At 46.9% G+C, this 22673-nt stretch overlaps 1 protein-coding gene across 4 annotated transcripts in view; it reads right to left on the reverse strand.

The window, feature by feature from the left end:
- Positions 1–2219: 2219 nt before the first annotated feature.
- LOC110509692 (phosphatidylinositol 3-kinase regulatory subunit alpha) overlaps positions 2220–22673 on the reverse strand; it is a 42594-nt gene continuing 22140 nt past the window's right edge. Inside the window, exons 3-14 of one of the 4 annotated variants that reach the window (XM_021590728.2) lie at positions 18692–18784; positions 18143–18217; positions 17879–18010; positions 16789–16990; positions 15187–15269; positions 7317–7524; positions 7021–7201; positions 6620–6888; positions 6328–6504; positions 6128–6202; positions 5789–5959; positions 2220–5321 (exon numbers count right to left, since the gene is read on the reverse strand). In XM_021590728.2, the coding sequence (XP_021446403.1) occupies positions 5132–5321; positions 5789–5959; positions 6128–6202; positions 6328–6504; positions 6620–6888; positions 7021–7201; positions 7317–7524; positions 15187–15269; positions 16789–16990; positions 17879–18010; positions 18143–18217; positions 18692–18784 (1856 nt within the window). In that variant the 3' untranslated portion in view covers positions 2220–5131. Of the gene's footprint in view, positions 5322–5788; positions 5960–6127; positions 6203–6327; positions 6505–6619; positions 6889–7020; positions 7202–7316; positions 7525–9032; positions 9228–9281; positions 9611–10560; positions 10874–15186; positions 15270–16788; positions 16991–17878; positions 18011–18142; positions 18218–18691; positions 18785–22673 lie in introns of those variants that run through there. The other 3 variants (XM_021590731.2, XM_021590730.2, XM_021590729.2) reach the window with 3 other exon arrangements.

A 22673-nucleotide genomic window follows, 5' to 3' on the forward strand; every position in this document is an offset into this window, starting at 1 on the left:
ACTATGGAAACATTTTGCTCTATTTATAAATGCCTTATTCATAAGTGTGAAAAAGATGCAGTCCGCTGAGGGGAGAACAAATCGAGAGGTTAAGGTCATGTGCTCTGTGGTTTACATTTTCCGTTTCTGATGCTGACGCAAACAGCAGACAGTGGTTGTCAGAGGATACGCTTGATCAACCTCATCTGTATCTTTCTTCTCGTTGCTACCTCTGCATTCTGGCACTTTAGTTGAGAGGAAGCTCTCGAAGGTGATCTAATTCTAACAAAAAACCTTTCAGCATGTTTCAGAACAGTGCATTCCAGAATTCTCCAACCTGCCTGTTCTAAAATGCAGACTAAGGGCACTGTAATGGGCAGGAGGGTTGTTATTATTTGCAATTCAAGGAACTACAATGGGAAGAATCCAGTCTATATTTCCTCTGGGTCACATTGCTCGAATGATCTCCCTCTCTCTCACGCTCCATCTCTCGGTAGATGATTAAATCAAGTTTGCTGGGATGGCTATAACCTCCAGGGAACTATTTGCCTTTTGAGCTGGAGCAATGGTACATAACCCAGGGCAAGACTCATTGCTACCAGTGAGTCAGGGGTGGGATGGCCTGCTGGCACGTCACTTGCAACACTGAAGACCTCTTGTGTTAAGAGTGTGGATAAACTTGTTTCACAAAATGGTGGATCGCAGCCAATCCCTACTGGGTTGTGGTTTAAGATTGTGCTATGGATGGAACCATTGGTTTGTTAATATAATGATTCACAAGACCATTTTGGTGGGTCAAGGCATTAATAAGTAAAGGAACACTGTGCTTATTGGGGTGCATGCATAAAATATCTTACAATTAAGTAAGATCTGATAGAGGTACACCCATCTAGGACTGGGTCACACCCCCTTTCCCTCTAGAACAGACTGAATTATTCAGGACATTCTACAAGGTATTAGAAACGTTCCACAGGGATGTTCGTCCATGCTGACGCGATGGCATCATGCAGTTGCTGCAGATTGGACAGCGATACATTCTTGCTGCGAACAGCCTGTTCCATCTCTTCCCAAAGATGCTCTATTGGGTTGAGGTCTGGGGACTGACCAGGCCATTCAAGTAAACTAAACTCGCTGTCATGTTCCAGGCAATGTTTTTCCACTCCTCAATTGTCCAGTGTTGATAATCACGTGACATCGAGCCGCTTCTTGTTTTTAGCTGATAGGAGTGGAATCCGGCGTGGTCGTCTGCTGCAATAGTCCATCCGTAACAAGGATCAACAATGTGTGCGTTCCGAGATTGCCGTTCTGCACACCACTGCAGTTATTTGTCTGTTTGTGGCCCGCCGGTTAGTTTACCCGATTCTTGCCATTCTCCTTTGACCTCTCTCATCAACAAGCTGTTTTCGTACACAGGACTGTCGCTGTAAAGTTTTTTGTTTGTCGCACCATTCTTGGTAAAACCCTAGACCCTGTCGTGTGTGAAAAGCCCAGGAAGGGGGCCATTTCTGAGATACTGGACTCGACGCGCCTGGCACCGACTCACACTCAAAATCGCTTAGGTCACTTCGATGTCTGCCTGCTTTATATAGCAAGCCATGGCCACGTGACTCACTATCTGTAGGAACGATCCAATTTCGTGAATGGGGTGGTGTACCTAATAAACTGTCCGGTGAGTGTATATGGGGCGGCAGGTAGCCTTGTGGTTAAGAGTGCTGAGATATTAACTGAAATGTTGCTGGTTCGAATCCCTGAGCCTACTCACTGAAAATTATATCTGTGCCCTTGAGCAAGGCACTCAACCCTAATTGTTCCTGTAAGTCACTCTGGATAAGAGTGTCTGCTAAATGACTAAATGTATGTTTAATTTAATACAATTATAATTAACATCCTATTTCTGCAAGTAGAAATGTATTGGTTAAAAGTAGGAACTGAAAAGTCCATTCTAGAATTAAGTGGTGTGTTAAAATAGCAAAAACCACGTACGCCTCTATAAATTCAATTACAGTGTGAATGTTCTCTTGAGGGAACAAAGTGTTCTGTCTTATCACTGATGACATCAAATTCTGTGCCATAATGCCACACCATTCAATTTGCATAACCTCAAAAAGACTCCCAGCTGTACACAGTTCTGCAACTGAAAAGGTGCCTTTTGTCTTTTTTTGTCTGGTGTGTGTACATGGATGTCACAATGTGGAAAATTAGCTATTTTACTTCAATAATAACACTGAAAAGTTGTTCACTTTTTTTTTTTAAACAAATGTTTATTTTCTTTAAACAAAGCCCAATACACGATTGAAGCAAAACTGGGGAATATTGGTAAATTGCACACAACGTTTCTGTAACAATCACCTCACAGGTGAATGTGTCAACTGAGGGAGAAAAGAAAAGTCTAACCCTCAAAATGGTGCAGATTTTTCCAAAGAAAAGAGTGTAGAACGAGACGACACTTTGGACAAATGTAAAACAAACAAGACCAGCCTGGGATCAAACTACATTTATACAACAAACTTGAAAAGGTATAAAGGTATACTGTAGTACAATGGTTATTTGTCCCAGAGGTGGCATAGTAGTTTGAATCCAAACTTGCTTCGTTTTAGCTGGTTCAGAAGTTATTGGCCTTGACCAATGCGAGCAAAGCAAAAGAGAAACAGTTAACGTCAAATGTGAGCGAAAACAATTCATCTTAATGTGTCAAAATAAATTCCACATGATGATAATTTTGGTCACACACTGACACAAAACTGTTACACAATGTGAACACATCTCGTACACATTGCACTGACTATAAGTTTGTTTACGCTTTGTCGAAATTCCACTCCCAGGGGGGCTCACAAAAGGTAATGGGGTCATACACGTAAGAAGGAAAAATATGCATTGTTGTAAACAGAACCCACACCAAAAGACACCGCTCGCGTTGCCCTGTTTAACACATGCATACTATTCCACCCAGAGAGAAAAAAATATGTTTATCCAACATTGGCAACACTTCTTTTCCCCCGAATGAAACATATCTAATGCCTCTCTTTCTCTTCAACCTTTAAGTATACCATGAGATTTGTGGAAATTTACTCCCTGCAAATATATAGGTATAATAGTGGTGCCAGATTGAAATGTCTCACTAGCCATTTATGTCAAAGGGAAGGGGGAATTAAAAATACAATTGAATAGGTTAATTCTCACACGACACATTTATTTCATGTTTCTAATAGGGATAGATGATGTAGAGGGTTACATTTGCCAACAATGCCAGCCAGTGTAGATTTAAACAAATTACTTTAAGGCAAGTAGGCCTACCTTTGAAAGAAAATGTCACCAAACTAAAATAATTTGATTTCATTTTTAAATCGACTGGGCTTGGATGAGAGTCTAATTCAAAGTTAATCATAATATTTTATAATGAAAAATCCACACATGCTAACGGTGTACTATAGATTAACACCCTAATTTAGACTCATGGACATCGAGGAGTCGAAAAATTGTTTTGGGAAATGTGCAGCGGTGACACCAATGTTTACTAGTGGGTTGGCAGCTAAATGTGGGCACTTTCTCCAAGTAACAGAACCACTTGGTATACAATGTCGTATGAGAATAAGCAATCACGGACTATTTGAAATGAGTTGATCCACCCACGTAAACAACTCCAAAGATTTTCTGATACAGAAAAAAATACAATGTGGACAATGCATAGGGGAAGATAAAATGTCTCCCAATTGATCTTTTTAATAACAATTTCCATCATTTCAAGACACCGATTTGCTCTGATTTCCTTGGGGGAAAGGTTATATAACAAAATAAATCTATACTGTTGTTTCCATGGATGGTTGAAAAGGTGAGTACAACATGCACCATTATGATTGCAGTAATCAACAAATATTCCCATCATTCTAAAATGGCACACTATCCCCTGTATACTATAAGGAATAGGGTGCCACTTGGGATGCTACCGTTGTTTCGACAAAGACCTAAAAACACGTGGCTATGTTAGAAATATTTCTTGTGACTGAAGCAACTGTCAAATACTCAAAAGGCTCTGCCTGAGAACATCCGTTTGAAGCAAAAAAAAGTACTAATAAAATACTCATCTTTTCCATCTTTATATCCGTTGCTGATAAAGTCATTTGTAATAAAGTATATGTTACTATTATTTACTTTCTTAAAAATCTGAAGCAGTTTTTATCGTGGCATTTTGACACAAAATATCCTCTTGGATATTTACATGGGAAATAAACTTTCTCAAGCATTAAAAACAAGCTTATATTATGGGTTTGCAACAGCATAAAAACAACTTTGTAGAAATAAGGGAGATACATAATTGCATAGCAGATTAGGACATAACTGAACAGTAACTGAGCTTTTTTTTGGTATGGTGCGGTAGGTTTGCTGTGTACTGACGTTCCCCTCTGTATATATACATAATGAAGTATTTCCATTTCAAGTCTGTCCATATTTTCACTCATCCACAGTAGAGAACAGTTTAGTCTCTGCACTGTAAGTCCGTAGGAGTCTTTTCAAGAAAACGATTATACTTTGTCAAAAGTGCCATTTTGCTACATTTATCAGCTGATCCATGGTCTGTCACTGAACACTTACACACACACACACACAAGTGTGTTAGACACCCCCAACAGCTTTCAGATACTGTGAGTTTTGGTCACATGGACACACAGACACCCGTAGGGGGATAGACTTGAAAGTAAAAACGCAAGAAGGGGGAAAAGAAAAAGAAAAAATGATGCACTCAAGTTTTATCTGCGTTTTGACATTCCAGCTGGTAAAGCTTTGAAAAGAACAAGCACCATTAGGAAAAGGCCTCCAATGTCCTCCGCTGGGGAGAGAGTTCAGCAGTTTCACCTCGACTCTGCGCTCCCACAATACGCACGAGAGACAAGACTACATTCAGGCTCTCGCCACTGTTCACAGTCAGTTCACAGTCACTGAAATGTTTTCAGGCTTCGTTTTGCGTTAGTCTCTTTAGTCCTTTCCTCTCTCGTGGGTCAAACGTCTGTTAGTAGGCAAGACACGGGCCTAGTTTTTAATTATTATTATTTTTTAAATCTTTGAGTCCAAAGTCCGAGCACAATATATAAATATACATTTTTAGGAAAACAAGTCTCTTTCATGTTTTTGCCCAACTGAATGGCCAGGAGGGTCCTCACCGCTTCTGCTGTGCGTAGACGGGGTGCGCTAGCGTAACATTCAGAGAGTCATTGTGCTGGACCAGTGACGTGTGCTGATAGTGGAGGACCAGTTCTTTGAGCGAGTTGTACAGGTTGTAAGGTTCGGCAAAGCCAAACCCTGAGGGCGTCTTGTTGATGACACAGTGCTTCACCTCACCTTCCACACTGGAGAGGAGAGACGGAGAAGGAGAGAAACGTCAAGTCATATTCTATTAGGTCAGATTGTACTTTTTTGTTCCCAGCACTAGGGCACACATGACTCTACGACTTGACTAATCATCAAGCCCTTGGTCACACGAGGTTCACTCTAGACATGGTTGAGCTGCAGTGTCTACACCTGTTCCTGTAAAGTCTACAGTCTCTGAATTTGTGTTTGCAGTGCCAATGTCAATGTGCTGAACAGTGTAGAAGCAAACAGCTTGACTTCAGGTTGAGGTAAACAGAAAGGGTGTAGGTGCAGCACAGTCTGATCCTTCATGGGAACACTGTCAAGCTACAGCCATACAAACGCTGAGGTAAATTACATTGCATCAGTAACCAAATGCTGGTAGGGTCATTTCAGGATCAGGTAGATGCTTACATGACTATACTATAGAACGAAAGTAGAATGAGTACAAGGTCTTTATACGTACACAACACTGCAGGCGTAGCATCCTGCCTTGCTGCTGTCTCGGACCAAGAATGTTCCGTCTCTCTTCCCCCGGAGGAGTGCCTCAGCCTGCAGCCGGTTGATGTTGCCCAGCTTCCAGGAGCGCTCGTCGTGGTGCGGGAGGTCCTCATCGTCATCCACCATAGAGTATTGACTGGAGAACATAGATGGACGGAGGGAGTTAGGCACTTAAAGTTTGAAATCAAATGGCAAACCATTTAACAATGGTGCGATGCGATTCCCCATTGCTTGTCCCATAACTTTGCCAACGTTAGATACCAGGAACATAAAAATGTATGGAAGGTCAGTCTATAATACTCACTCTTCCGTGTTCTCGTTCTTGATTTCCAGCCACTCGTTGAGCTTCTTCTGCCTGACACCCTTCTGGGTCAACCACCTGGAATACAAGAACCATGACAAGACCGATTAGAGACTGGTAGTATCGAGACCTTTACAAGACGTTCCCATCACCAGAAAAATAAAGTTACTTGAATTGATTTGAAACTAGGAGGTGATACTTACATGAGGTACTGATCCCTGGTCTTGCGGAGCTGGATGAGGTCGGGCTTGATGCTGTTCATCCGTTTGTCGATCTCTCGGTAGTCAGCGGCCTGCTTCTTCAGATCCTCCTCCAGACGCCGCTTGCTGTCCACGATCTCACTGATACGAGACTTCAGCTTCTCATAGTTGCCCATGATCCTGAGGAAAACAATCACTCAGTTATGAAGCATTAAGAAGTTGATCAGATAAGAAAACAATGTCCAAATGTAATTTTTTGGGCAGTTTTTTGGGGGGGTCTAGATCAAGCCCTTACCTCTGGATCTCCTTGTCATTGCCTTCCCTCCTGAACTTCTCAATGTACTCTTTGCTGTACCGCTCTTGCGTTTGGCACTGCTCCTCGAAGATCTTGATGGTTTCGTTGAAGGCTTCGATCGCTGTCCTCTTCATTTGGATTTCCTGGGACGTCCTGGTGTACTCCTCGTAGAGGCGGTCATACTCTCGGTTTTTCTCCTGATACTGCTGGTGGTACTCATGGAGCTTCTTCCCCACAGCCTCAATGTTGTCCTCCTTCACCACCTGATCCTGAGAAGGGGAGGCGAAGAAATGGAGTAGAGCTGTAGATCTACAGTGACTCATTTGCCAAGGCTTTTGAGCTATGACGCATTGTGTGAAAAGTCCTAAACAAATACATTTTATGATCATGCTGACGGTTACCTGCTGGTGTTTGGAGACGGGGAACTGCAGCTTGACGTCTAGCTTGGGGTTGTATTGGGCCAGCGACTCATTGCGGTAGTGGTTGATGAGCTCCACCACTGAGTTGAAGGTCAGGGGGTCCGAAAAGCCGTATTTCCCATCCCGGTGGAATATCTTGATCAGCTTATTGTTACCCCCTTTTCTGTAAGTGGAGACCAATAGGGAGGGGGGACCAAATAAAAATGAAATATTCAACAAACACTAGTTATAGAGGAGGTGCGAAGTGAGTCTTTTTCGAGGGAAGGAAAAAGACTTACCTCAAAGTGAGCGTGTAGTCGCCGTGCATCTTGGTGGAGGCATCACGGACCAAGAACGTACCGTCGGCCGTGTCCCTCAGCTTCTCGTTGACCTCCTCGCGGGAGATGTCTCCCCAGTACCATTCGCCGTCCTGCAGCGCCATGTTGTTGTTCATACCGTTGTTAGTGACAGCAGGGGCTGTGGGTTTGGGCGGCTTGGGAGGTAGGGCTGTATTGTTCGAGAGGGGAGAGAGAGGGCTGCTTAGTTCATGTGATGATGATACAGTCAATTGCCTATTGCATTAAAACAGGAGCATGTCGTTATCAGGAGTGATGTCACCCCTGGCATATATAATGTAATGCTAAGCCAGTATGCCAGGGGGGAGCTGAAAGGGGTTGTAGAAATATATTTTACTCTAGCTGCGAGTGGAAAATATTATTCCATTTGCTTAGTGGACAATTAAGAGAGCCATTTGAACCTGATCAAACGTCTGCGGCAGTTAGAACAGTGGGAGGATACGGCTTTCTACCTCCAATCCTTTCCACTTGATTACATTGGGCTGAAAGAAAAACACTGCTCTCCAACATTGAGAGAGAGAGCAAGAAAGAGAGCGCAAGTGAGAGAGAGAGAAAAAAAGAGTGAGTGAGTAAGGGAGAATGGATTACATTCAAGAAAAAAAAATAACCCCCTTCACTCCTCCGTGTTGGGACCTAACCATAAATCGCAACAACGAGAAATCAACCCCATCTGTTGCCCCAATTACGCCGCACACAGATAATCTCTGCCTTTCTGCAAAACGGCCACAAAAAAAGGGAAAAAATAAATGACACTGCATAATTTCAGACCTAATGGAGCGCAGCTTTGGGCCTGCAGCTCAAATGCAAAAAGCTGTAAACCATTGCAGAATCATCATGTAAATACTATAACTCAGCCACATATCCACCAATATAACTGTCTGTAGAGAAACCAATGAACCCACCAAGCTCCATGGTCGAAAAAACCTCATATCACCACGTTGCGTTGAACACATCCAGTCCCTTCTCTTCCAAATGGTTTCTTCTAAGCAACAGCATTCTCCCTAATGCAAATTCCCCCATTCCTATTTCATGCTGCTAGCACTCAGAATCAATAAGCCCTAATCGCTGCATTGGAATGGTTAATCACACGAATGACTCAGGCTCACTCGATACAGCTGCCACTCTTTCAGAGGTGCAGGCAGGAGGGAGCTGAGCTGAAATGGCAGAAGGCTATTTTTAAACGTACTAGAGCTGCTTCACTCTCTTTGTTCCCCATCTGCCTGCTGTCCTGCTGCAGCGTACCTCAGACTTCAACGTAGCAGGAGAGACACCGAGCCATGGGCATAATATACATATTTATAACATGAGCCATATCCATGGCGATGGAATAATGTATGCAAATGGGCTGTTCCCTTTAGCTGGATTTCGCCAAACGCTGGATCTTTCCGAAAGCCTACTGGTTGCAGCAGTGCCTAAATCCATGGATCCAGAAGAGGTGATCAGAGATGGCCAGAGGGTATGGCAATGCAGGCAGTAGTTGTGGGCTGACAGCCAAGGTGACATTTCACCGCCACCAGAACTCACCATTTGCCTTAGGAACTTCCTGCGCTGCTGCTAGCCTTAGACCATCGTACCCCCTGCCATACAATGTCTCGGCACGCATTGAGACAGACTTGTCATGCAACACCCAGCGTTAATGAGCTAAGTCAGTTTGCCTACCTGGAGGGTCCATCTCTAGGTAAAATAAAGGTTCAGAATCGACGTCAAACTCGGGTCTCAGACAAGAGTCCTCCAAATCCTCCCATGTTTCAGAGACAGCCTTGTTGCACATTTGAATGATACAATCGTAATCCGTTCTGAATGGAGCCCTGCTCTCTTCGTACGACCACCTCAAAAACCCATTTTAAAAAGCCGTCTTGAAAGGCAGCTTGCCTGCTTCCTTGCTCAGTAATGTGTTACATCACTTACCACAGCCAATTGCGCGGGGGGGGACTGTCAACAACAACTCCTGCATCTTTAATTTCCTGAAAGCGATGATGTCATTTTGAAAGCTCACTGGCCTTTTCCCATTTTAAGTTGCTGCTGCTATCCCTCAATGTGCACAGTCCCTGTAGTGCAGATCAGTGTCTATACAGACTAGAACACAAACAGGCTAAAATAGCCCTATAATAATATGTTTAGTACACAGCATCCTTTCCAGAGATAGATCCGACTATAGCTGCTGTGAACATCTTCTCATAGCTCTAACGCAGTTGGAGTGAAACGAATCTGCAGCCTTCTCTCTTTCTCTCCTGCTCTGTAGCTCTCAGCCCTCCCTCCCGCAGGTTGCTCAATCCCTCCTCCCCGCGCGTGTCGTGTACCGGTTTAGTCCAGCCCACTGTTGGCACAGAGACAAAACCAGCTCTGCTGCTGCTGCGGCACGTAGGCAGGCCAGGCAGAGCAGCTCCACTACACGTCCTAAAGCCTTTGCCCCGGTCACAGCCACCCACTTACCACCACCAGTCACCCGGAGGCTCCAAAATACACCAGTAATTCTCCGGGGGGGATTATTGGGCAGAAGAGGAGGGGGGAATGGAGTCTTTCCAAAGGCAGCTTGGGAATGATGAAATAGGCCACATTGACTGAAAGTATACCAGATAAAAGCTTATCGGAGTGATAAGGACGACAGTTTTTACCTGGGTATTACTTTTTTAAGGGCATGTGATCTCATTTAAAAAGAACAGCTAGCTACATGCACTAAATCCAAGTAAAGAAAACCCTACATTATTCAACTTGTGCTTCATATTCATGGGCTTATTTATTTTTTGCTCGGTAGTAAATCATTGTAAAATTGCCTCTGAAACGGTACATTCTGCACTGTTGTCCCTAGATAAATCAGCGTGCCGTCCTGACCACACAGAAAGGCGGCAGGGTGATCTATGGGGCCTGTATGAACCAACAGTCTCTAAAAGTACAGCAGCGGAGAGCGAGCGAGCGATGGCTTGAGGAAAACCTGTTCTCCTTGACGGCTCCAGGAGACTGGCCATAAAATAAAAATACATTTAAAAAAAAACCTGTCCGTCTCGTTTCTGTCCCATAGCCTGCTCCACTGTTACCCAGCACATTTATTTAACATTTTCTATCTGGCCTATTCATCTATCTAAAAATTCATTGTCTCAAGGTTTTGCTGAAGCCCTTGCATTAGCAATAAACCCTTGAAACTTATCCAGTGTGTCAGATTTGCAACGATTCAAGATCTCAAACTTACGTTGCAAGTTGTGCATGTTCTGGTATAAGGCACCAGTGGTGTGTCTTTTGTTTAAATCTCCCAATAACGGTGTGTAAAATCCAAACAGACAGAGCTCTAGATAGAACTCTCTCAAGTCCTTCTGAAAATGTCCATTCCGTGGCTTAAACAAGATTATTTTACTTTGGTTCTTAGAGAGGTGACGGTCCGTTCAGCGGTACTTAATGAAATCCAGGTAATCCGGTAACTCTCTGGCTTGGCTTGGAGGCAGGTGCTTGCCTGACTGCCTGGCTTGCTCCTTGATCTGACACGGGTGGTGAAACAGTGAGAGGGCTGCGTGCCTCTCTGTACAGCTCCCCCTCCCCCTCCCTCCCTTCCTCCCTCCCTTCCTCTCTAAATGTTATGCCAGGCTGAGGAGGGCTGTGCGAGTGGGGACCGCTGGTTAAAGAGGAACTGCCTTCAAAAAGCAATAAAACCCTTTGAAAACGACCTATGTGGCATCGATATGAGTCAGAAACCGTTATTCTAGTGCCAAAATTTACCTCAAGGTGTAAATAGGATAATTTTGGTCACAACAGGTATATGAAGGTTGGGCAGTGATTTGACGATTTACATTTCCCCACTAACACAGGGTGAACAGCTGCAGTGATTGCTCTATATCCAATAGCATAGACAGTGAGACAGACCTGCCCAATAGCCAGACCTTGTTTACACATCGCGCATCTTTTAACTTGAGAAATACTGCGCCCACCAAACACCTTAGATGTAAAATAGCTCAACTAAAACATCCTCCAAGAAAATAGTCTAAATTAATGACAGATTTCTTGAGTTACATTAGATTCATTCAGGGGATTTTGAGGAATAGGAAATAGGCTACTTCCAAGACTGAAATGTCCTTTTTCTAATGAGCAACAGAAAAGCACACGTGCCAATCGGCGTGTTCAGTGGCTCTAATGATTAGCTGAGCTGCTGCCTTGCTGTTGACCCTGTCTGCCCACTCTGAAACCTGGCCCTAGTGCCGACCGAAGGGGGGGGTGGGGGTCAGTCTTATGATTAACTCGCACAGGTTCAAATATTTGCTGAGCTGGGCACTTTGGGGGCTGGGAGGGGTGTGTGGAAGGAGCCAGCGGGGAGGGGGGGCGGGGTTAGAAGGGTGAGGCAGAGGGGAGAGCAGTGTGGGCCTAGGAAGTAGGAGCAGCCGCCGGGCTTACGCCTCAATCTCACGACAGTGTCACTGCAACATTTTTTTCAATATGTACTCCAAACATTTGTGGATGTGTGTGTAACAAAAGTTCAACATTTCGCCTTTATCCTACTATTTCTGTCCAGTTGACGCATACAATTTCATACGTGTTGAATAAATTCAACATACACGCCACACAGAATGCACTGAAACTGCAAGGCATTGATTGGTGCAAGGCAAACGCAGCGCTCCATTGGAAATGAATGTACTTCTGGTGTACCAAAACACAATGACGCTGTCAGTCTGATCGTGGTGTAACAAGAGGTGCTCTGTGGAACGGACCGAGTTTCCAGCCAACCAAATCTAAGTGGCCTTTGGCTGCTTACTTAAAAATAGGCTCCCAGTAACTGGGAGGAGGCATACAGACACGCACACAGACAGACAGACTATCATTCAGAGAAACACGTATTTGCAGACAGTACACATACCCACACTTTCGTAGAAAGTCTCACACGTGCTCTCAAAAGATCCCCACGTACACACGTGTGGTGTTAAACACAACTGAATGACAAACTGCTCCCCTCCGAGTCCAACCTACCTGGTATGTATGTGTGTTTCACGAGTGTCGGTGCATGGCACATAGTGTGTGTGTGTGTGTGTGTGTGTTTGACACAGGAAGGGACCTGGCTGGTTCAGCAGAGAGAGAAGTCAAAGCGTGCGGTGTTGAGTGTTCGTGCTCGTCCTTGCCCACCAGCCCGCCCACCTCCCCCGTCGGCCCATTGCTCCTGCAGGTGTGAACTACAGACAGCAGCCCGAGCGAGATGGATTTTAGAAATAGGCCCCGACAGATAATACAACTTTTTAAAACAGTGACAGCCAGGCAATGGGCCCCCGGGCTGCCTAAAGGCTGTTTCAACAAGCAACTGTAAGAACACAACCGTGCCACGCAACATTGTGCACTCCCACACGAGAACGCTAGCTTAGTCCACACCCCACCGATTATGTGGGGGAAAAAATATATATATATATATATATATATCATAGCTTTTCCCACAATATGGTTTCATTCCGTCACAACATGAATTGATGAAATGTTCAAACTTTAGTTCTGTGTATTTCTGGCCACGGTACAGTCTAACATAATTAAAACCGATGGTTCTTCTGTGCACAACACGTTTGATGGAATCCACCTAAAAAAAAACACTACATCAACTATTCACTTTGATCTCAACAAGCCACTGATTTCCTGTTCAAAAGGGGAAGGTGGCTCTACCCTCGGCACCAAACCAAAAATGAACACAACCCCTTCTTACACAACACAGTTTAAGATCCCATTATTGAGGCTATGGGTTAAAGGGACACTTTAGGATGTTGGCAATTAAGCATGTTATCTGCTTCCCCAGAGTCACATGAACTTGTGGATACCATTTTTTGTGTCTCTGCATCCTGTATGAAGGATGTTAGAAGTAGTTTTGCGAGCCAATGCTAACCAGCGTTAGCGCAACGACTGGATGTCCATGGGTATCGTACAAACAGTTATGCAAATTGCAGAAACATTGAAGTGGTATCCATGAGTTCATCCCAATCCCTTTATCCCTGCAGCCTTAGTCTAAGATACAGTGCATTTGGAAAGTATTCAGACCCCTTGACTTGTTTCACATTTTATTCAAAAATGTTATTTTATTTGATTCTAAAATTGATTCAATAGTTCTTTCCCCCCTCATCAATCTACACACAATATCCTATAATGACAAAGCCAAAACAGGTTTATAGACATTTTTGCAAAAACAAAAAACAAACCTGAAATATCACATTTACATACGTATTCAGACCCTTTACTCAGTACTTTGTTGAAGCACTTTTGGCAGCGATTACAGCCTTGTCTTCTTGGGTATGATGCTACAAGCTTGGCACACCTGTATTTGGGGGAGTTTCTCCCATTCTGCTCTGCAGATCCTTTCAAGCTCTGTCAGATTGGATGGGGAGCGTCACTGCACAGTTATTTTCAGGTCTCTCCAGAGATGTTCAAGTGGGTTCAAGTCCGGGCTCTGGCTGGGCCACTCGAGGATATTCAGAGACCTGCGTTGTCTTGGCTGTGTGATTAGGGTCGTAATCCTGTTGGAAGGTGGACCTCCGCCTGAGTCTGAGGTTCTGAGCCATCTGGAGCAGTTTTGTCATCAAGGATTTCTCTGTACTTTGCTCCATTCATCTTTCCCTTGATCCTGACTAGTCTCCCAGTCCCTGACTCTGAAAAACGCCACCACCATGCTACACCGTAGGGATGGTTCCAGGTTTCCTCCAGAAGTGACGATTGGCATTCAGGCCAAAATAGTTCAATCTTCGTTTCATCAGAGAATCTTGTTCCTCATTGTCAGAGTCCTTTAGGTTCCTTTTGGCAAACTACAAGCAGGCTGTCATGTGCCTTTTACAGAGGAGTGGCTTCCATCTGGCCACTCTACCATAAAGGCCTGATTGGTGGGGTGCTGTAGAGATTGTTGTCCTTCTGGATGGTTCTCCCATCTCCAAAGAGGAACTCTAAAGCTCTGTCAGAGTGACTATTGGGTTCTTGATCGGAGGTGATCAAGGCCCTTCTCCCCCGATTGCTCAGTTTGGCTGGGCGGCCAGCTCTAGGAAGAGTCTTGGTGGTTCCTAACTTCTTCCATTTAAGAATGGAGGAGGCCAGGTGTTCAGGTGGACTCCAATCAAGTTGTTGAAACATTGATGATCAATGGAAACAGGATGTCATTATGGGGTATTGATAAGGATTTGAAATTATTTAATCAATTTTAGAACAAGGCTGTAAAGTAACAACATTTGGAAAAAGTCAAGGGGTCTGCATACTTTCGGAATACACTGTATATTTATCCATTTGCATAACTGTTAGTTAGATACCATGGACTTCTAGTCATTGAGCTAATGGTAGTTAGCATTGACTCGCAAAATTGCCTCTAACATACTGGACAGAGGGGAAGCTCATCTGACTCCGGGGGAAGTAGATAAAGAGGCTCATTACCAAAATCTCAGGAGAATGCTTTGCAGGTTCCAACGCTAAGTATACACGAAGCAAACCAAATGCTAGGTTCGATCCAATGGAAAATAATGTGTTTAATAAAAGGTTTTAATATTAATATTGGTTTGTAGTCATTTGCCGTGGTATATCAAAAACAGCGTAGTGATATTTAAAACAGACATTTTTGTATAAAAATTGAAGTAGCGATTTTTGTCCCACAATAGTGACCTGTTTGTGCACAGTGCAGTGTGATTATGTAGTTTTAACTTTCTATAACACAGTACAGCACATGAACGTAAATCTCTTTCACAGAGGCAAGGATGGGCATTAGTTTCTTTAGCTTTAAATATAGAACTGAGATACAGCGACAATCACTCTAAAGCTCTGCATACACCCCCAACCAGAAGAGCATACTACATGCTGAATAACAGAAGAGAGGAATGTGAGTTCTTACCTGGAGCAGCCTGGGCTTCTGTCCATTCGCTGGTCACAAGGGTCTCGATGATCTTGATGTGAGCATCTGGGCTGGGCTCACAGCTGATGATGTGAACAAGTAGAAGAAAGAAGAAAAAAGGACGAAATGAAAGTCAAATTGATTCGGTGATTTTCCAGGCAGCTGACTGGCCCTGCTGCTCTGGTTAATCTGTGCATGGTCTCTCTCTCTCGGTCTCTAACTGATGGGACTTCAAGCCCGGCTCCTTTAATTGCTACATCACAGCTTCCCAACCTAATCCTTTCACAGCCAGTCAGCGTGCGTGCGTGCGTCAGTCAGCGTGCGTGCGTCAGTCAGTCAGTCAGTCAGCGTGCGTCAGTGCGTCAGTCAGCGTGCGTCAGTCAGCGCGCGTCAGTCAGCGTGCGTGCGTCAGTGCGTCAGTCAGCGTGCGTGCGTCAGTGCGTCAGTCAGCGTGCGTGCGTCAGTGTGCGTACGTGCGTGCGTCAGAGTGCGTGCGTGCGTGCGTGCGTCAGCCAGCGCGCGTCCGTCAGTCAGTCAGCGCGCGCCAGTCAGTCAGTCAGTCAGCGCGCGCCAGTCAGTCAGTCAGTCAGCGCGCGCCAGTCAGTCAGTCAGTCAGCGCGCGCCAGTCAGTCAGTCAGTCAGCGCGCGCCAGTCAGTCAGTCAGCGCGCGCCAGTCAGTCAGTCAGCGCGCGCCAGTCAGTCAGTCAGCGCGCGCCAGTCAGTCAGTCAGCGCGCGCCAGTCAGTCAGCGCGCGCCAGTCAGTCAGTCAGCGCGCGCCAGTCAGTCAGTCAGCGCGCGCCAGTCAGTCAGTCAGCGCGCGCCAGTCAGTCAGTCAGCGCGCGCCAGTCAGTCAGTGCGCGCCAGTCAGTCAGTGCGCGCCAGTCAGTCAGTCAGTCAGTCAGTCAGTCAGTCAGCGCGCGCCAGTCAGCCAGTCAGTCAGCGCGCGCCAGTCAGCCAGTCAGTCAGTCAGCGCGCGCGCGTCAGTCAGTCAGCGTGCGCCAGTCAGTCAGTCAGTCAGTCAGCGTGCGCCAGTCAGTCAGTCAGTCAGCGTGCGCCAGTCAGTCAGCGTGCGCCAGTCAGTCAGCGTGCGCCAGTCAGTCAGCGTGCGCCAGTCAGTCAGCGTGCGCCAGTCAGTCAGCGTGCGCCAGTCAGTCAGCGTGCGCCAGTCAGTCAGCGTGCGCCAGTCAGTCAGCGTGCGCCAGTCAGTCAGCGTGCGCCAGTCAGTCAGCGTGCGCCAGTCAGTCAGCGTGCGCCAGTCAGTCAGCGTGCGCCAGTCAGTCAGCGTGCGCCAGTCAGTCAGCGTGCGCCAGTCAGTCAGCGTGCGCCAGTCAGTCAGCGTGCGCCAGTCAGTCAGCGTGCGCCAGTCAGTCAGCGTGCGCCAGTCAGTCAGCGGGCGCCAGTCAGTCAGCGTGCGCCAGTCAGTCAGCGTGCGCCAGTCAGTCAGCGTGCGCCAGTCAGTCAGCGTGCGCCAGTCAGTCAGCGTGCGCCAGTCAGTCAGCGTGCGCCAGTCAGTCAGCGTGCGCCAGTCAGTCAGCGTGCGCCAGTCAGTCAGCGTGCGCCAGTCAGTGTAAGTCAGTGTGCCTGTCTGTCTCTTCCACCCACCTGGCAGCCTGCTGTCTGAAGAGCACCGGGCTGAAGATCTCACCGAGCGTGCGGGAGCTGAGCAGGTTCTTGGGTGCATTGTGACACACCCGGGACCAGTGGCGCAGCAGGCAGTGGAAGGTGAGCCAGTACTGGGCCGGAAGGCTGGGTGCGCTGGCGATGTGACGCAGCTGCTGGGCACACTCCTCAGGGCTCTGCACCTCTGTGGGACCCACACACACACGTCAGAGAAGAAGGAATGTCACACTGACAAAACCCTTCCAAAAGCTCCCTCAGTTGTAGCTACAGATGTGTGAGGCGAGCAGGCTTCCCTTCGACCAATGGGGTGGCGGGAAGACGAAGAAGAAAAGAGCCCTGTGTGCAGTCGTCGTGTTAGAAAACCACATTGAGATTGTGTGTGCTCGACAATGAGTGAGGAGTGCAAGGTACACTTGCAGATGATTGGCTAGCACTGAGATGTGGGAGATAAACCCTCAGGCTTATTTTAGTTGCTATTAACCACAGATATCCTGTCTCTGGCCATGTGACAGAACGATAATCCAGCGAGCACTGAAGAACAGAACAAAGGGAGGGAGAAGGAGAGAACCCACGACAGATGTAGAGATACAGAGAAGGGAGGGACAGAGGTTCAAAAGGCGAGAGAGAGAGAGAGAGAGAGAAAGACAGACAACCCAAGACAGAGAGCGAACCTAAGAAATGGGGGAAGGGAGAAAGAGAGCGATAGAGAAAGAGATAGTGTGTCTCTCTCTCTGTGTAAGGGCCAACGGGTGGATATTGACACTAGGCTCTAGGTCCTCTGGGTACCCTCTCCAATCTCAAAGTACAGAGTGTTCCATCGTCCAGCCAATGGAAGATTAGGTTAGGACTGCTGTGTACCTTTGGGTTGGGGTAAGGCCCAAATATTCAGCATTATTGCTGAGACCTACAAACAAATGTCAACCTCTAACCAACATGCTGATTTTGACTCGACCCACTTTCGAGTAAAACAGCAAGGAAACAGCGGGTGCTATAGAATAATGGTTGTAATCATGTGGTGTATTCTGACGAGAGTGAATGGCAGTGTTTACCGTGTGTGTGTGTGTGTGTGTACCTTGGGCGGTGTGGACCAGCTGAGTGTAAATGGCTGGTAGGATGACAGGCTGGGGAAGGTCCTGCAGGTACCGACTCAGACCGTCACACAACATCTGCAGGTCCATCTGGTCCAGGTCTGCTGAGGGAGGATCTGAACACAACACATACATTTGCTCACGGTCTAACTGCTTTTTATATAAAAAACGCACTTTGTTGTCGTTTTTTTAAATAAAAAGACATTGAATTTGGGTGGAAATAAGTGAAGAAGATGAATTCCGCTCACCAGTGTCAAAGCACTGTCTGACATCTAGTCCACCACCGGCTGTGAAGGTTCTGTACAGAGTTGGATTGTCCAGACCTACGCCAAATCAAGGAGCACATGATACCACTAGCTGAAATGCAATTACTTTGATTCCTGGAAAGCGCATAGCTGAAATGCAATTAATTTGATTCCTGGAAAGTCCATAAAATCACTATGAAACTATTCAGATTTAAGGAGAAAAAAAAAAATATTTTTAAATGTTTTATTTAACCTTAATTTAACTAGGCACGTCAGTAAAGAACACATTCTTATTTACAATGATGGACTAGGAACAGTGGGTTAACTGCCTTGTTCAGGGGAAGAACGATAGATCAGCGTTTTACCTCGTCAGCTCGGGGATTCGTACTAGCAACCTATCGGTTACTAGTCCAACACTCTAACCACTAGGCTACCTGCTGCCCCCAACTAAATGAAATCATGTTGTTGATAAACAAGCAGTGAATCTTCTAGAATGCAAATATAGGCCATTTTTTTGTATTAGTCCGGTGTGTACTGGCCAGCTCAGCTCACCTTTCTTCTCAATGGCCTCCAGCAGCCTGGCAAGCATGGGGGGAGCCGTCTCTGGGAGGGAAAACTGCTCTGTCAGGTCCAGTAGGGCTGAGCCTGGAAGACGAGAAGAAGAGAGGAAGTGGTTTTAGTTTGTCATTTTCACTTAACAAGGTCATCTTCAGGATTCAATAGGTAACAAAACGGTGAAGGCTAAGAGAAAGACGGACTGGGAGGGTATGAGTTGGAGGTTGGTTGGGGTCAATTTAATTTAAAACGTATCAGGAAGTGAATTGAAATTCAGTATTTTATTTTTTTATGTATTTTATTTTTTTTAAATTGCCCAACCCTTGTTTAACCAAGCCCTTGTTGGTTATATGCAAGAGTCAATCTCTCCCACCCTCTAACAAGACACAAAGGGGTCCATTTTGGGCTTCCACACTTCAGTCCCACCACCAAGTTGGCCTCCATCCCCACCCCTCAGGCAAGCTGTTAATATATTAATCCCACTTTGCCATGCGTTCACATGGTGGGCAGAGAGCGGCTGTGCCTTTCAACTGGGCAGGAAGGGCAATTTGGGACTGGAGCGCAACTTCAAAAGGGTATAGAAGACACCAGACCAAAGGAGTGGTGGAGAGACCAAAAGACAACCGACCGATTCAGGTTAGAGAGGGGCTGAGCAGTAGATACCATTCAGGTTACGCTGGGTTGGACCAAGCAAACACCCAGTGATATGCATGAGCCAAGCCAGGTCTGAGGAAAGCCAGGTCTGAGGAAAGCCAGGTCTAGCCAGGTTTTTTTTTTTATTTCTTTCTTCTTCTCATTAAATCTTAGCATTCAGGTGTGGTGGACATGAAAGGCTCCGGGGGCTGGCACAGATTTTATTTGGATTTGCAAAAAAGGTTATTTTTAAAAAAGGTCACTTTTCTGAAAGGCCCAACTGTTCAAAGCTTTGAGTCTGCAGTTTCAAATGCAGACAACCATGAATGGAGACCCTTTTACATTTACTTCCCCCCCCCTCTCTCTCTCCTCTCTCCCTCTACCCTGAAATTGTTGAACTTTTTTGTAAACGGGCATGAAAGTGGGCATCTAGCATAGCCATCTACGGATACATGCCGGTCATTAGCCTGGAAACGTTCGCTCCCCCAGGAGGCTGCTTGCTAGGCTAAATAATGATCTGCCATATGTATTGCCATGTCCTCGTTTCACACCGGACACTGAATTTAAAATGAAAAACTCTGTCCGGTTGCGTGTGAACCGACTGGATCAGAAGAGAGAGAGAGACCTTTAACCACCAAACATGCTCTCCCGTGTCGGCTCGAGACAACGGTCATCTGGAAGACATTACTGTGTGGAACGCGCCACACGGACCAAAACAAAAAGAGGAGCGGGATTCTCAGAAGCAGTGAACTTTGAGCTAATGGAACGCCAACGTTCCCCCAAATAGAGAGCTAGCCATCCAGTGCCACCTCTGCACGGCTTGGAGGTGTAACCTCCCTGTCCAGAACGACATCCTACACTGCTGTCCTCCCTTCACTGCCAAAGCCCGACCAGCCTTGGCCTCCCGCTTCTGGGAAACTCACTTCACAATCTGGGGCTAAATTTACACCGGGCCCCATCGCTACAGAAAGTCCACCGGGCCCCATCGCTACAGAAAGTCCACCGGGCCCCATCGCTACACACACAGAGCGAGAGAGCGAGACACACACAGAGCGAGACACACACACAGAGCGAGAGAGCGAGACACACACACAGAGCGAGAGCGCGAGACACACACACAGAGCGAGAGCGCGAGACACACACACAGAGCGAGAGAGCGAGACACACACACAGAGCGAGAGAGCGAGACACACACAGAGCGAAATAGCGAGACAAACAGAGCGAGACACAGAGCGAGAGCGAGACACACAGAGCGAGACACAGAGCGAGAGCGAGACACACAGAGCGAGACACACAGAGCGAGAGAGCGAGACACAGAGCGAGACACACAGAGCGAGAGAGACACACAGAGCGAGAGAGACACACACACACACACACTAAGAGCGAGAGACACACTCACACACACACACACAGAGCGAGAGAGACACACACACACAGAGCGAGAGAGACACACACACAGAGCGAGAGAGACACACACACAGAGCGAGAGAGACACACACACACACAGAGCGAGAGAGACACACACACACACACAGAGCGAGAGACACACACACACAGAGCGAGAGAGACACACACACACACACAGAGCGAGAGAGACACACACACACAGAGCGAGAGAGACACACACACACACAGAGCGAGAGAGACACACACACACAGAGCGAGAGAGACACACACACACAGAGCGAGAGAGACACACACACACACACAGCGGGAGAGACACACACACACACAGCGGGAGAGACACACACACACACAGAGCGAGAGACACACACACACACAGAGCGAGAGACACACACACACACAGAGCGAGAGACACACACACACACAGAGCGAGAGAGACACACACACACAGAGCGAGAGAGACACACACACACAGAGCGAGAGAGACACACACACACACAGAGCGAGAGAGACACACACACACACACAGAGCGAGAGAGACACACACACACACACAGAGCGAGAGAGACACACACACACACAGAGCGAGAGAGACACACACACACACAGAGCGAGAGAGACACACACACACAGAGCGAGAGAGAGAGACACACACACACACAGAGCGAGAGAGAGAGACACACACACAGAGCGAGAGAGACACACACACACACAGAGCGAGAGAGACACACACACACACAGAGCGAGAGAGACACACACACACAGAGCGAGAGAGACACACACACACAGAGCGAGAGAGACACACACACACAGAGCGAGAGACACACACACACACAGAGCGAGAGACACACACACACACAGAGCGAGAGAGACACACACACACACAGAGCGAGAGAGACACACACACACACAGAGCGAGAGAGACACACACACACACACAGAGCGAGAGAGACACACACACAGAGCGAGAGAGACACACACACACACAGAGCGAGAGAGACACACACACACACAGAGCGAGAGAGACACACACACACACAGAGCGAGAGAGAGAGACACACACACACACAGAGCGAGAGAGAGAGACACACACACACAGAGCGAGAGAGACACACACACACACAGAGCGAGAGAGACACACACACACACACAGAGCGAGAGAGACACACACACACACACACAGAGCGAGAGAGACACACACACACACACAGCGAGAGAGACACACACAGCGAGAGAGACACACACACAGCGAGAGAGACACACACACACACAGAGCGAGAGAGACACACACACACACACAGAGCGAGAGAGACACACACACAGAGCGAGAGAGACACACACAGAGCGAGAGAGACACACACACACACACAGAGCGAGAGAGACACACACACACAGAGCGAGAGAGACACACACACACACACAGAGCGAGAGAGACACACACACAGAGCGAGAGAGACACACACACACACAGAGCGAGAGAGACACACACACACACAGAGCGAGAGAGACACACACACACACAGAGCGAGAGAGACACACACACACACAGAGCGAGAGAGACACACACACACACAGAGCGAGAGAGAGAGACACACACACACACAGAGCGAGAGAGAGAGACACACACACACAGAGCGAGAGAGACACACACACACACAGAGCGAGAGAGACACACACACACACACAGAGCGAGAGAGACACACACACACACACACAGAGCGAGAGAGACACACACACACACACAGCGAGAGAGACACACACAGCGAGAGAGACACACACACAGCGAGAGAGACACACACACACACAGAGCGAGAGAGACACACACACACACAGAGCGAGAGAGACACACACACAGAGCGAGAGAGACACACACAGAGCGAGAGAGACACACACACACACACAGAGCGAGAGAGACACACACACACAGAGCGAGAGAGACACA

The sequence above is a fragment of the Oncorhynchus mykiss genome, chromosome Y (genome assembly GCF_013265735.2).
Source record: "Oncorhynchus mykiss isolate Arlee chromosome Y, USDA_OmykA_1.1, whole genome shotgun sequence".
Lineage (NCBI taxonomy): Eukaryota > Metazoa > Chordata > Actinopteri > Salmoniformes > Salmonidae > Oncorhynchus > Oncorhynchus mykiss.